Raw genomic sequence first — 15,969 nt, forward strand, 5'->3', positions numbered from 1 at the left:
ATAAGTAAGAAGGTTTCTTTCTGAGTGTTTTTGGCCATTACTTCTTTTATTTTTTTTTTTTTTTAAGATTTTATTTATTTATTTGACAGAGAGAGATCACAGTAGACAGAGAGGCAGGTAGAGAGAGAGAGAAGGGGAAGCAGGCTCCCTGCTGAGCAGAGAGCTGGATGCAGGGCTCAATCCCAGGACCCTGAGATCATGACCTGAGCCAAAGGCAGCGGCTTAATCCACTGAGCCACCCAGGTGCCCTGGCCATTACTTATTTTCAACTTGAAATAATCTGCACATTAAAGTGGCACATTTTGGAGGAGCTTGCCCTTGTCCCTTACAGTTTGATGATGTCTGTAATTTACTGTCAGCAAAAAGTGTAGTAGTAGTAGCAGCAGCTGTGTGTGTGTGTGTGTGTGTGTGTGTGTGTGTGTGTGTGTTGCATTAAATTAAGGGCTGGCAATGACTCAGGACCTGACCCCGCAGGGGTGGTCAGCTGTATTAATCATGGAGTTCATATTCCATGTTACAGTTACAAGTGCTTCTGTCAGTCATAGCTCATCAAACCAGCAGCTTTACTAAGTAGCAGAATGAAGGTTACAAATTGGTTTTCAAGGGCATCTGGGTAGCTCAGTGGGTTAAGCCTCTGCCTTCAGCTCAGGTCATGGTCTCACGGTCCTAGGATCGAGCCCTGCATTGGGCTCTCTGCTCAGCAGGGAGCCTGCTTCCCCTCTCTCTCTGCCTGCCTCTCTGCCTACTTGTGATCTCTCTCTGCCAAATAAATAAAATCTTTATTAAAAATAGAAATTGGGGGGCTCCTGGGTGGCTCAGTGGGTTAAAGCCTCTGCCTTCGGCTCAGGTCATGATCTCAGAGTCCTGGGATCGAGCCCCGCATCGGGCTCTCTGCCAACAGGGAGCCTGCTTCCTCCTCTCTCTCTCTCTCTGCCTACTTGTGATCTGTCTGTCAAAAAAAAAAAAAAATAGAAATTGGTTTTCATTTGTGGAATTAGTAATTTGTTAGTGTAACAGTGAGAGAGTGGGCTTGGATTGGTAAAATCAGTAATACTAAAGACTTGCGTTGTTCAGAGTATGTGAGACTCTTGTCACCCTTGCACTGACAGGACATGAGAGCCTAGCAAGTTGGAAGCCTGTTTCCTTAGGAATGATACAGTAGGCTAAACCTCTAAATGGCCCTGTGTCCAGCTATGTACTCTGAGAGTTCCAGCTCCCCGATAATATTTAGGAGGCCAACGGAATCCTCTCTCTGTAATCATGGTAAGTCTACTCTGACTGTCTTGCTTTTCCTACAAAGTGATAGTCAGAGTACGTGAAACAACAGAGAGCTGGGACATCCCTGAACTTACTATTCATAAAAACTATTTTGGGTGCTGGGTGGCTCAGTTGTTAAGTGTCTGCCTTCAGCTCAGGTCATGATCCTGGGGTCCTGGGATCGAGTCCCGCATCGGGCTCCCTGCTCAGCGGGAAGCCTGCTTCTCCCTCTCCCTCTGCCTACCTCTCTGCTCACTTGTGATCTCTGTCTGTCAAATAAATAAATAAAATCTTTAAAAAAAAACTGTGCCTCAGATACATGGCTGCTTAATCAACATCTGAATAGATGGGCCCATATTCAGGTTATGTGCAGAGCTCCTAGGGAGCCTGGGGAGAATATTCTCTACCTAATGAGGAGGAACTGTTTACCTCAGGACCTTCACCTTTCTGGCAGGCACAGTTCTTAACAGATGACAATTCCTTGAGCAAATGTAAGAATAATTAATAAAGACAGAACACGGGGTGCCTATTTAAGACTCACAAAACAAACAAACAAAAAATGATAGCCATCACAAGCCTAAAATATAATCTTAACAATGGATCCCAGCAGAGATAAGCGAAGTGCTTTATAGAGCTTTGGACTAAGTCTTGATAGTGACCTTTTTGAAGACTTTTATGATAAAAATCTAAACAAAGAATGGGTCTATAAAAAAATCAGATTAGTCTGACCCAAGGAAGAAGAGAATGATCCAGGACCTGAAGGACCAGGCAGAAGGTATTCTTGCTCTGACCAGTGTTGGAAGCTGTGTATCACCTCTATTATGCTACCATCTTCTTTAGAAGTCAACCACTAAGCCTGGCCCACAGCCTGGAGGAGGGGAACCAGACTCCATCTTTTGGAGGAAGGAGCATCGACGAACCTACGGACGGATTTTAAAACCACCATTGCCCATGTTAAACATGTTACAGGGAAAAAAAAACAACAACAAAAAATGTTATAGGACCTCTAAAATTCATATTTATCTCAGGAGCAGTAATAGCTATGTTTCTCTCAAGCAACCACTTTGTCTTTATTTTACAGTGTTGTAAATCACTCTATAAATTGTGTTTTCCTCTTTTCTCAGCTGTCAAGAAGCACAGAATAAAAATTTGGCTCACCTCCAGCTTATGCACAAGACCTCAAGGTATGTGTTTTACGGATTCAAGTCACCCATGACTTCATCTTATTTTTCTCTAACCTTTCACATTCACTTTCTCCTCATGTCCTTCCCCCCCATATATACATAGGAATGAATGAATAGCATGATCTAGATCTATATCTCTACATACACACATATACCCAAGCCCCTTTTGAAACAAGGCCATGTATAAATAAAATAAATACAATTAAATATTTTTCATCTTTTAAGACTTGATGTCACCTACATAGTTCTTTTGTTTTTGTAATAGCGATAACTACTGACTTTTTTCCATACATACTTAACACAGAAAATCATGACGTGAAAATACTTTCAAATCTCACCACCCAGGGAAACACATTATTAACATTTTGATTAATATCCTTTTAAATACCTCTTTATAAACATACAGGCAATTCTATTCAAATGGATTTTTTTATTGAAGGATCATTGACACACAATGTTACATTAGTTTCAGGTGTACAACATAGTGGTTTGACAACAGCACTATACATTATGCTGTGTTCACCACAAACGTAGCTACCATCTGTCACCATACAAAGCTATTACAATACTATTGACTATATTCCATACGCTGTACCTTTTATCCCTGTGACTTATTCATTCCATGACTGGAAGCCTTTACCTCCCCCCTTCACCCCTTCTGTCATCCCCTACCTCCTCCCCAATGGATTTTTTTTTGAAAAAAAATTTTTTTTGAAGTAAGCTCTACACCCAATATCGGGCTTGAACTCACAACCCAGAGACCAAGAGTCACGTGCTCTATCGACTGAGCCAGGCAGGCACCCCTAGAATTTTTTCTTTTAAAGCTCACTATGGGGGCACCTGGGTGGCTCAGTGGGTTAAAGCCTCAGCCTTCGGCTCAGGTCATGATTCCAGAGTCCTGGGATTGGGCCCCATATCAGGCTCTCTGCTTGGCAGGGAGCCTGCTTCCCTTCCTCTCTCTGCCTGCCTCTCTGCCTACTTGTGATCTCTGTCAAATAAATAAATAAAATCTTTTAAAAAAAGTAAAGCTCACTATGTTATGTATGTTTTCTAGGTTAAATTAAAAAAAGTGTTTATCTTTCTTAGTAGCTGCATGGTGTTTGTGCCATTATTTAACTACTATACATTTTGACACTAAGCTCCCTGAACACGTTAGAAAAAGCATTACCACTACTTTATTATGTGTCTTGTTGGGATTTTTACCCTTAAGAAGGTGAGGCATGGGGCGCATGGGTGGTTGGGCAGCTGCCTTCGGCTTAGGTCATGATCCCAGAGTCCTGGAATTGAGCCCTTCATAGGGCTCCCTGCTCAGCAGGGAGTCTGCTGCTTCTTCTGACCCTCCCCCCTCTTGTACTCTCTCTCTCTCAAATAAATGAATAAAATCCTAAAAATAAAAAAAAGGTGAGGTATGATGGCCGAGACCATCAACTTTATACAGAATCTGGCTATGGGTTCATTACCTACTGCTCTACTTTTGAAATCTCAAAGCTGGACTGAGGTGTTCTGCCCATGAGATAAAATACTGATACTTTCCCCAAATTTACAGAAATAATTAAAATTGATAGATGTAATTTCCACAATATTGAAATTTACTCTCATGTGTATTATTACATTTTTAGCACCTGCTACCACTGTCTTGTATTTAACTTTAATAAAAAATAGTAGGGGTGCCTGGGTGGCTCAGTGGGTTAAAGTCTCTGCTTTCAACTCAGGTCATGGTCTCAGGGTCCTGGGATGGAGCCCCATGTCGGGCTCTCTGTTCCGCAGGAAGCCTGCTTCCTCCACTCTCTCTCTCTGCCTGCCTCTCTGCCTACTTGTGGTTTCTCTCCCTCTGTCAAATAAATAAACTCTTTAAAAAAAAAAAAAAAAAAAAGAATTTCATGAGGGTCCGTGACTTTCAGAGGCTCAGTCATTAGAGATCTAGTTCTATCAGATGGAAATGGAATATTCCTGAGCAAAACTGCACCCCCTGCCCCAATCCCGTCAAGAAAACAAAAACAAAAACCGATTCAGCAAACCGATTTGTTGTTGTTTTTAAAGATTTTATTTGACAGAGAGAGAGAGAGAAAGGGAACAAGGAAAGGGAGTGGGAGAGGGAGAAGCAGGCTTCCCGCCGAGCAGGGAGCCGTGTGGGGCTGGAGTCCAGGACCCCGGGGATCACAACCTGAGCCAAAGGCAGACACCTAACGACTGAGCCACCCAGGCGCCCCGCTAACGTAATTTGTTTAAAAATTTCAGTAACGAAACTACTACCGGAGAAAACAGGATACATTCGACATGTATTAAGCGCCAACTAAGAGTGGAGAACTGTGCTAGAAGACCCGGTGGTTCAGCCAAGGTGAAAAGGACGCAGCCCCCACCTCGCAGGAGTTCAGGACAGGTAAATGGTGCTGAGAGTTCTGGTGGATGACCAAGGCTCAGAGCAGGTGTCCCAGCCAGAAACCTCAAATTCTGAAAGCCATTACATCTCTCCCGCCTTGAAAGTCACGATTTCCCCTTATCCCTAATCATTTGGGTTCAATTCCGAAGAGGAGCAACAAAAACAAAAACACAACAACATGTACCCACTCCCGCTCCCTCCCAAACCCGGTACAATTCCTAAACTTTTCCCTCAGGATAATCAAGAGTACCTTCCGGTACCAGTACGTCGCTTTCAGAAAACTACAAGTCCCAGTAGGCTGCACGCGCAAGCCGGCGGACTCTCTCCCCTGTTCAGAACACCGCCTTACGCTCCAATCCTGAGCAGGGCCTGCGAGCCGTGGCCGCGAAGCCTGCTGGGACTTGTAGTCCGCTTCAGATTCTTTTTCCCTGTCTGCGCAGACTCGCACGGCCTGTGTTCGCCCTTCGGCCCAGCAGAAGCTCAGCCCAGACTTCAATACTCCCCACCCCCATTCCGCTCCATCCCCTCGGGGGCCAACCTCCTCCGGTCACGTGGGAGGACATTCATGCGGCGATTGGCCGTGGGGGCTCAGGGGCGGGGCGCGGGGGCCCTGAAAGGTTCCTTGCCCCTTGTAGGGCCGCTTGTTTGGCTGCTGCCGTCACCTCATGGCGACGCGGCTAGAAGAGGCAGCGCGGGGTAGAGGCGGCGGCGGCGCCGAAGAAGCTATTGAGGCCGGACGGGGCGGACGGCGACGCAGCCCGCGGCAGAAGGTCAGCCTGGGAGACGTCTGCGTTGTTGTCCGGCCGGGGAAATGCCCGGGCTAGATTTTTCGGGGTTCACATCTTCACTCTCTCCGGTTACCTTTAGCTACGGGACGAACATCCGGCCTTCTTCCTTCCCGGGGGTGACGATAGCGGGAGCGGGTCGGGGGGGATTTGGGACTGAGATGGATGGGATAGGAGGGAGCGAAGGTTGGGGTTTTGGGGCGCGCGACAGAGGTGGGAGATGGCAGGGGGCGCAGCCTGGTGTGAGAGGGAAGGGGTGCGAGGCGGGGGCGCGCCAGGTGTGACAGCCACGTGCGGCCGATGCCGGGGAACCCCGGGCGCCAGGTGTTCCTTCTCCTAGCCCCCGCCCTCGGCGGGCTCTCCGTGCTCCCGGCGCAATCGGAGGGCTGCCTGGGTCAGGGGCTGGCCCTGCTCTTGCCCGGCAGGTGCGCAGGGCGCGCTGCGGGGTGCGCCCGGGCGGCGCGGGCGAGGCTGTTGCGCAGTAAGATAACAGCGCGGGAGCTGGGGTTGCACTGCGTCCCCCTTCCTCCGCCCCCCTGCGCTCCCCGCCACTGCGCGGGCGGGCGAGCGCCACGGGGCTGGAGGAGCCACTCGGCTCCCGGGTCACAGGGCTGGTCTCTGGGCACTACGGGCCTGGTTACACGTGGGACCGGGACCCGTGATGGGAAGACGATGCTGGTGGACCTGGGTCCCACAGGGTTGGGGGCAGCATCGCGTGAAAGCCGGTTTTCCCCTTTAGTCCTCTCTCCCCTTTCTTGCTCTTTCTTTATTTACCCTCCTTTCTTTTCTTTCTTTTTTCTTGGGTGAGCGGAAACTTGAGCGCCTCCCCCACCCTGGCCTTTGGTCTCTCTTAATCTGGGAGACAGACTGGACCGGTCCCCTTGCCTTACTTGACTCACGTCAAGGAGTTTTCAGTGTCTCCCTGGATACAGGAAAATCGAGACCTTCAGAATGGGAGAATTCCACTTGTTCTGGAGTCAGTGGGTGGAGTTCGAAAAAGATTGCACAACAAATGGGGTACAGGGCTTTCAGGACCCAGGAATGGAAATCCGTGGGGAAAGGCGCTGGAAAGGTGGAAATCCCGTCTCTTTTTCCTTACAGTGGAACGTATTGAAACGTTCAACTTGTTGGACGTCCTGCTTGATCACTCAGCTATTTAATATTACTTAATTATGCATTTGAATACTCTCAAAAATCACTCCTGTGTGAAATTACGAAATAATATTTTTCTTATGACATTTATGAGCTTGAAAAAGGAGAACAAAGGTTTGGTTTACATCGGAGCCAAGTGTCAAGAATTGGCTTTAAGGAGCCTCTTTCTAAGGTGGTTTTTTCATATCTCCCTGCATAAGGGTATTACTACTTCTCAGTTACCTCTCTTTCTCTTTCTTTCTTTGTACTCTAAAATAAAGATCCAGTACTTGAAGGACTGAAAAAAAAGCTGTGGATTGAATGTACTCTAGGGTTTCAAAACTGTCACTTTGGACACTTCATTTATTCCCTGAGGGTGGGGAGCCAATCTCAGTGTTGGATTTCATAGGTCCCCCAGGGGAGGACTCTGATAAAAAGCCACTGCAATTGAGGATATAAGTTCCCGTTTATGCCACTAGGATAAGGACCGAAAGTCTGAATTAGGAACTGAGGTTTAATCAACTAGCATTTTAAAAGACCGAGATAAGAGGTAATGACCCTTTGAGGCAGCACTCTGGGTAACAGCTGGATATGAATAGTCATGTTTGTCTATACTGTCTCATCCTATACCTTTTTTCTTTTGCTCATGTTTTTCTGGGTATCTTCTTCCTTTTGATTTACAATTGGCTATGACCTGGAATTGAAATACTTGGGTTAAATATTAGTTTTTGAATTTTTGTTTAAAAAAATTGGGTGACTGTCTTGTGTCTGTGAAACTAACTTATTTCTTTATGACTCCTAATTTTTTTTATTTCCTCTGGGTTACCAGCTTGAAAGAATATTCCTAATTCTAACTTGATTTGTACTGTATTTTTTCAGGAAGCAGAAATGATGTTTAACTAATTGGAATGTTTTGAAAATACTGAGGGAATTAAAGAAGAGTGACTGTTGGACACCTGGGTGGCTCAGTTGGTTAAGCGGCTGCCTTCGGCTCAGGTCATGATCCCAGCGTCCTGGGATCGAGTCCCACATCGGGCTCCTTGCTCGGCAGGGAGCCTGCTTCTCCCTCTGCCTCTGCCTGCCTCTCTGTCTGCCTGTGCTTGCTCTCTCTCCCTCTCTCTCTCTGATAAATAAATAAAATCTTTAAAAAAAAAAAAAGAAGAGTGACTGTTTAGTCACTGACTTAAAGGGAAAAACAACTGGAGACAGGCTTTATTGGCTCTTAGTTGTTTGAACCATCCACTTAGTCATTCTTCGCCAGCTCAGTTAATTGTGGCATCATTTCATAACTACATCCCATTTGAATGGTCTCTTGAGGTAACTCTTTGCTTCTGAAGTTAATATTATAGTACATTTCTAAGGGTCTCTTGAATTGTCTAAAACTGTGTTATCTGATATGATAGCTACTAGCTGCATATTTAATTGAAATTAAGTAAGGGATGCCTGGGTGGCTCAGTCAGTTAAGTATCTACCTTTGGCTTGGGTCCTGGGATGGAGACCTACATCAGGCTCCCCATTCAGCCCTTCTGCCCTTTACCCCACTCGTGCTCTCTCGCTCTTTCTCAAATAAATAGATAAAATCTTAAAAAAAAGAAATTACATAAAAGTAAATATTCCATTCTTCCCTCATACTAACCACATTTCAAGTGTTCAGTAGCCAATATGGCTAGTGGCTACTGTGTCAGAGCAGATCCAAAATATTTACAACATTGTGTAAAATTCTGTTGGACAACATCTAAAAAGATGGAATATACATTGTCAAGTATTAGAGGCATTTTTTAGAACACCAAGGGCATGGGGTGCCTGGGTGGCTCAGTCAGTAAGTGTCTGACTTAGGCTTAGGTCATGGTCCCAGGGTCCTGGAATTCAAGCCCCACATCAGGCTCTCTGCTCAGCAAGGAGACTGCTTCTTGCTCTCCCTCTGTTCCCCCTACTTGTGCCCACTCTCTGTCAAATAAATAAATAAAATCTTAAAAAAAAAAAAACCCCAGGGCGCCTGGGTGGCTCAGTGGGTTGGGCCTCTGCCTTCGGCTCAGGTCATGATCCCGGGGTCCTGGCATCGAGCCTCGCATCGGGCTCTCTGCTCAGCGGGGAGCCTGCTTCCTCCTCTCTCTCTGCCTGCTTGTGATATCTGTCTGTCAAATAAATAAATAAACTCTTCAAAAAAAAAAAAAAAAAACAACAACCCAAAACCCAAGGTCATTACTGTGTAAATTTTTTTTTTTTAAGATTTTATTTATTTATTTGACAGAGAGAGAGAGATCACAAGTAGGCAGAGAGACAGGCAGAGAGGAAGGGAAGCAGGCTCCCTGCTGAGCAGAGAGTCTGATGTGGGGCTGGATCCCAGGACCCTGACATCATGACCTGAGCCGAAGGCAGTGGCTTAACCCACTGAGCCACCCAGGCGCCTCTACTGTGTAAATTTCTGTGTAGAATTTGTTTTAGGAGATTTAATTAAAAATTAATGGACACTTTTTTGAGCAGTTTTAGCTTACAGAAAGATTGAATATCAATTACAGAGTTCCCATATATTCTTCACACATTGTTTCCCCTGTTATTTACATCTTGCATTAGTGTGGTGCATTTGTTAGAATTGAGTAGCTAATATTGATACATTGCCATTAACAAAAGTCCATAATTTGTGTTGGGGTTCATTCTTGGTATTATACAGTTTAAGAGGTTGGGGCTTTTTTTTTTTTAGATTTTTTTTTTTTTTTTTTTTTTTTTTTGGACAGAGATCACAAGTAGGCAGAGGGGCAGGCAGAGAGAGGAAGGGAAGCAGGCTCCCTGCTGAGCAGACAGCTCAATGCGGGTCTCGATCCCAGGACCCTGAGATCATAACCTTAGCTGAAGGCAGAAGCTTAACCCACTGAGCCACTCAGGCACCCCCGGTTTAAGAGTTTTGACAAATGTATAATGACCTGCATCCACCATTACAGTATCCTACAGAATAGTTTTCACTGCCCTGAAAATCCCCTATTTATCCCTCCTTGATAGCCACTGATGTTTTTACTATCTGTGTAGTTTTGCCTTTTCCAGAAAGTCTAAGGTAGGTTTGATTTGGTTTTTAATACTAGATTTTTAAAATTATTTATTTATTTATTTATTTGACAGAGCACAAGCAGGACGAGCAGCAGGGAGAGGGAGAAGCAGGCTTCCCACTGAGCAAGCAGCCTGATGTGGGGCTCCATCCCAGGACCCTGAGATCTCGACCTGAGCCAAAGGCAGAACCTAACTGACTGAGCCATCCAGGTGTCCCTTAATACTAGATTTTTGATGGGAAATGTTAAAAATGATTGAATTGCTGTTAAACTTATTTATAAAGGGGCACCTGGGTGGCTCAGTCAGTTGGGTGCCTGCCTTTAGCTCGGGTGATGATCTCAGGGTCTTGGGATCAAGTCCTATATCAGACTCCCTGCTCAGCGGGGAGACTGCTTCTCCCTCTCCTACTCTTCCTGCTTGTGCTCTCTTTTGCTGTCTCTGTTGCTGTCTCTGTCTCTCTCTCTCTCAAATAAATAAAATCTTTAAAAAATATTTTTAGGTCCGTAAACCATTTGGAAGGATAAAGGTATGTAACCAAGGCTCAAGTTAACAAAATCTTGTATCTACATAGAGACCTATCATTTTTACAGCGCTATTTGCACTTTTGTTAACTCTTAAGCATCACTGGATGCTGTGGAGAAGGCTGGAGGAACTGTCATTGCCCTCATTTACAGATGACAAACTGCTCAGCAAGGTCAAGTGATTTGCCCAAGGGGTGAAGCCAAGTCTAAAAACCAATACCCTGTCATCTAGACTATGGTAATAAGTAGTGTACTAGTGGGTGAATAGTATGGATTTTGGAGTCAAGACTCTTGGCTCTCTGCCACTTGCTTTATTAGCTGTACAACCTTGGGTGAGTTTCTCAATCTTTCTGAACCTCAGTTGTATCATCTGTAAAGTGGCTATGATGCTAGCACCTACCACACAGGATTGTTTTAAAGAATAGGAGTTGGGGCACCTGGGTGGCTCAGTGGGTTAAGCCTCTGCCTTCGGCTCAGGTCATGGTCCCAGGGTCCTGGGATGGAGCCCCGCATCGGGCTCTCTGCTCAGCAGGGAGCCTCCTTCCCTTCCTCTCTGCCTGCCTCTCTGCCTACTTGTGATCTCTCTTTGTCAAATAAATAAATAAAATCTTAAAAACAAACAAAAAAAAGAATAGGAGTTGATGAGAAGCACTCAGTACACTGCCAGGCATGTAGAATTTTCCTTGATCTGGTAGGGAGACTATAGGAAAGATCCATTTCTGTTGCTTTTAGGATACTGTTAATTTGGTAAATCTACTTACCAAGCTTTGGAGTTTTCTCTCTTCCCAGAATCTGTCTAGGATAGCTAAAATGAGAAGTTCAGTCAGTGTGGCAAGAGTATGGGGTAGGAAGAAACCATTTCATTATCTTGTTTTTCTCCCCATCTGTGAATTTGAACTTCCACTCTTCTGGCACAGAGATTAAATAATGATCTAAGTGACCTTCTCTTTACAACATTGTTGTCTATTTTCAAACTTCGGTCAGTTTCATTTTCAAGGAGAACCAAAGAGGCAAAGCAGTAAGAGAGTAGACCAGATCTAGCACATCCTTTAGTAAGTCCCTGTTTTTGAATTATAATATGCCACATTCATATACCATTTTACTGGAAGGTGGTTTGTATGTTATATGTGTCATTTATATTGTTTTTGACTAGAGAAGTGGGTTTTTTTTTTTTGTTGTTGTTTGTTTGTGTTTTGTTGTTTTTAAGTAGACTCCATGTTCAGCGTGGAGCCCAGTGTGGGACTCGAGCTCACGACCCTCAGATCAAGACCTGAGCTGATACCGAGCTGGACGCTTAACTGATTGAGCCACCTAGGTACCCCAAGAAGTTTGTTCTTTTTTAATTGAAGTATAGTTGACACATAAGGTTGCATTAGTTTCAGGTACACAACATAGTGATTCAACAGGTCTACACATTATGGTAGATTATACATTTACCGCAAGCGTAGTTACCATCTGTCACCATATAGTGCTATTACAATACCTTTGACTATATTCCCTGTGCTGTACCTTTTATTCCTGTGACCTATTCATTCTATAACTGGAAGCTTGTACCTGTCACTTCCCTTAACCCATTTTGCCCATCCTCTTACCACCCTCTCCTTTGACAACCATCAGTGCTCTGTATGTGTGGTATTATGTATGTGTGGTATTATGTATTTATGGTATTATGTATTTATGGGTGTGTTTGTTCTTTCTGTTTGTTTATTTGTTTTGTTTTTTTAAGATTCCACATACAAATGAAGTCATGGTATTGGTTTTTCTCTGACTTCTCTTACCGTAATGCCTTCTAGGTCCATCCCAATTGACTAGAGAAGTTTAATGTAGGAATGTGTATGTTAAATCTATAAAACAGGGTGTGTGTGATTTGCTTGTATACAGAAGGATTCACTATAATAGATCTTTAAGTAGATATGCTGTTCAGATTGTACACTTTACAGAGAGCTGCGTTTCAAAGGAAAGAAATCTGATTCCTCACTGTTACCTACAGTGCACTAGGCACTTAAAATGTGCTTCCATTCTAATATCTACTTACCTTTTCAGAGTGGGTGACACGACATCTGAGGCTCAGTCAAACAACAGAAAACTTGCTTTAAATAACATAGCTCTGGGTTGATGAAGTTGGCCTAGAGTTGATATATAATTGTGCAACTGGTACACCCTATTACATGGACAGTTTCTGCTTACCTAGCAAATTTTAATCTAATATCACAACGAAATTCCTTTGCCTTTTCCTCCCCTACTCACCCCCTTTCTCCTCCTTCAATTTCTTTTTGTTTGGTTCTGAACTGATTATCAGTAACTGTTAGTTACTATACCAGATGTGACAGTATTTTAAGTGTATAAAATAATGTACAAATTTAATGTAGTATTCATTAACACTTAGAATTAGCTATGTTTAAATTTCTCCCAAGTGGAGCATTTCCAGAAGAAAATAAAAATAGGGGAGGTGACCCTTTAAGGATTTGAACCTTGAGAGTGTATTTTTATGATTCAATTCATTTCCTAGTTGAAACTCTCTTGGTAACTGTAACTACTTAAATTTTATTACTTGATGGAAAAGATACATAAAATAACCAGTGTTGTCGTTCTGTGCTATCAAAATAATTTCCTTAGCATTTATTGCTCAGGGTTTTGATTTGCATTCTGTGTTACATTTCTAAAATGTCCCCCAGAACGACCGCCGTTCTCCCCAACTTCCCACTCTGCAGTCAGTCATAAGTAGTACTGCTAAACCAGCACTTCTCCCTTTTTTCTTTCCCTACTTTCAGAAAGGTCAACGTAGAATGGTTTGGTAAGGAAGATGTGCCAGTAGCTTAGAAGCACATTTCACCTAGTATTGTATGAATGGGCACGTGGGTGATATTAAAAGTGAGAATGTAGGCATTTTGTATAATTTGCAAATGCATCCTTGTTCAGATATTATAACAGTTCTGCATGGTGCAGTTTATATTGATTATATCTAATCTTACAACTCTAGAAGGTAGATAATGTACATCCCTAGTTTACAGATAAGGAAACTGAGAGGTTGATTTCCCTCATGGCTGCACAGGAGGCAGTAAGTGGTATGTTTGAAGGTCAGACTTTTTGGGCTCCTTGGGTCAACCTTTAGATAAATGATTTAGGAAGTATGCTGTGCTTTAAAACTCTGCAAAAACACCTCCAATTGTATGAGTGTAATCTGGATAACTTGAAAGATAATGGGTTTAGAGCGACCTTTTTGTAAAAACCTGTCTTTTTTTTTTTTTTTTAAGATTTTATTTATTTATTTGACAGAGAGATCACAAGAAGGCAGAGAGGCAGGCAGAGAGAGAGGGGAAAGCAGGCTCCCCGCTGAGCAGAGAGCCCTATGCAGGGCTCAATCCCTGGGATCATGAGCTGAGCCAAAGGCAGAGGCTTAACCCACTGAGCCACCCAGGCATCCCTAAAAACCTGTCTTAAAATCCACACAACAGAGTGTTAACAAAGAACTGAAGTGTTGTGGGTAAGCAGGACAAGAAAGAAGAGAAAGCTTGATATTCAGAGGTTCATCATGGTTGGTCCACATGGAGCTGATGAAGTATGGCTTCATAAAGTTGGGACAGGTGTTCCATTTCGGTAACCCATAAAAGACCATTTAACATCTTAGGGGTCTGTAGCTTGAAGATACTAACTAATTGTGTGACCCAGCCCCTGCCCTTCTGCAAAATAGGTCAGGCCCAAGCATATTTCAGTAGCTTTGGGCATTACAATTTTGGGGTTTCCTGATACTTTTGCTGCCTCGATAGCTGTTTAGGCTAATGCAGATATCTTTCAGTTTGCAGATTATCATTGAATTACAGTTTTAGAGCTAGAAATGATTTTGCAAATCATAGAGTCTGGCATCCTTTATTTTTATAAAATAAATAGTCCTAGAAATTGTGAAATCAATGCCATCATCCTTGCTTTAAAAGGCAAATGATGTGCATAGTCTGATACAGAGGTTAGTACCCACCACAGATGTTAGTAATAGGTGTAGTAACACTACTATAAGAGAGATCATAAGGCTAAAAAAGCTGGGTCCCACCTAGACCATTTCTGGACCTCTTTGCTCATTTCTTGGCTTCTTCACCAGGAGGGGAGATCTGGTTCCCTCATCCTAACTTCAGCACTGGTTTCCCTCTTTTTTCTCATTTACCTATTAATGCCTCTGTGTGCTCCCCATGCTCATAACATATTGAGACAGATCATTGGCAGCCTTTTGCTGCCAAACGTTAGGAGTTGGGACAACTCCTGGAACTTACTGCCTCCAGTTTATATCCCTCCTCAGAACTCTGTCATTGCTCTGGTTTTACTCATGTATTTATTTATTTATTTTTTTGGTTAACAGCTTTATTGAGGTATAATTCACATACCATACAATTCACCCACTTAAAGTGTACAGTTCAGTGGTTTTTTAGTGTATTCAGAGTTTTGTGACCATCACCGCATTTATTTTTAACATAACCTTGGAAGAACGTATTCTCTGGAATGATAGAGAAAAAGCTAAGAATTCAGTCTCTGCTTTCCAAGCCCTTAGGTTCAGGACCGAGGACACACTACTTTACATTATATCCATGAGCCTGTTTGTTCATCATACTTGCCTATAAGATAGTTCTGAGGATTAAATGAGGAAGTATATCAAGTACTGTTGGAGAGGCTTCCGAATGAACCAGAGGAAATGGCACTCCTTGCTCCCTGTCTTTGTACTTGGACCCAGGACCGTATTCCCTAGAGATGGATCTGCTTGGGTAAAGGTGCCGAGATGAGGACCCCTTTCAGACCGTGGTTTGAGTGTGTTGGCCTTTTAGTTTCTCTATTCCTGTTCTGCCACAACCAGGACAGCAGTTCTCAAACGTTTTGGTTTCAGAATCTTTTTGCATAATTTTTAAGTATCCTTTTGTTTTTATGGGTTATATCTAATATTTCCCATATTAGAAATTAAAACAAGTTTTAAATTATTATTCATTTTAAATGAACTCATATTGTACTAATTATCCAATGCTGTGTAACAACCACCCCAAGACTCGGTGCTTGAAACGTTTATGATCTCTTTCTATCGGTCAGGAATCTGGGTGTGGCTTAGTTCTCTCCTTCAGGGTCTCATGGACTGCAGTCATCTGAAGGCTTGATGGAGGTGGATCCACTCCCTAGCTCACTCATGTGTTATTGGCGGGATTCAGTTCCTTATGAGCTGTTGGCCCCAGGGTTCCTTTGGTTCCTTGTTGCATGGGCCTTTCCATAGGCATCTCACAACATGGCTGCTGGCTTCATTAGAACGAGCAAGACTGTCAGCAGAAGAGAGAAAGAAGTTGCAGTCTTTTATCACGTAGCCATAGAAGTGACAGCCCCTCACTTTTTCTCTCTTCATTAGAAATCAGTCACTAGGGGCGCCTCGGTGGCTCAGTGGGTTAAAGCCTCTGCCTTCAGCTCAGGTCATGATCCCAGGGTCCTGGGATCCAGCCTGCATCAGGCTTTCTGCTCAGCAGGGAGCCTGCTTCCACCTCTCTCTGCCTGTCTCTCTGCCTACTTGTGATCTCTGTCAAATAAATGAATAAAATCTTAAAAAAAAAGAAATCAGTTAGTAGGTCTAGCCTGCATTCAAGGGGAGGGAATTATACAAGGCTGTGAATACCAGGAGGATCACTGAGATCACTGAGGGCCATGTCAGA

General features: G+C 43.6%; 1 protein-coding gene across 2 annotated transcripts in view; it reads left to right on the plus strand.

Moving 5' to 3' along the window:
• The window catches only part of TXLNG (taxilin gamma), a 70,096-nt gene that overhangs the window by 7,159 nt on the left and 46,968 nt on the right, over nt 1-15,969 (plus strand). The window contains exons 4-5 of one of the 2 annotated variants that reach the window (XM_059158646.1): nt 2,382-2,441; nt 4,680-4,821. In XM_059158646.1, the coding sequence (XP_059014629.1) occupies nt 2,382-2,441; nt 4,680-4,821 (202 nt within the window). Of the gene's footprint in view, nt 1-2,381; nt 2,442-4,679; nt 4,822-5,433; nt 5,592-15,969 lie in introns of those variants that run through there. The other variant, XM_059158647.1, reaches the window with a different exon arrangement.

This window comes from Mustela lutreola, chromosome X, assembly GCF_030435805.1.
Source record: "Mustela lutreola isolate mMusLut2 chromosome X, mMusLut2.pri, whole genome shotgun sequence".
Classification (NCBI taxonomy): domain Eukaryota; kingdom Metazoa; phylum Chordata; class Mammalia; order Carnivora; family Mustelidae; genus Mustela; species Mustela lutreola.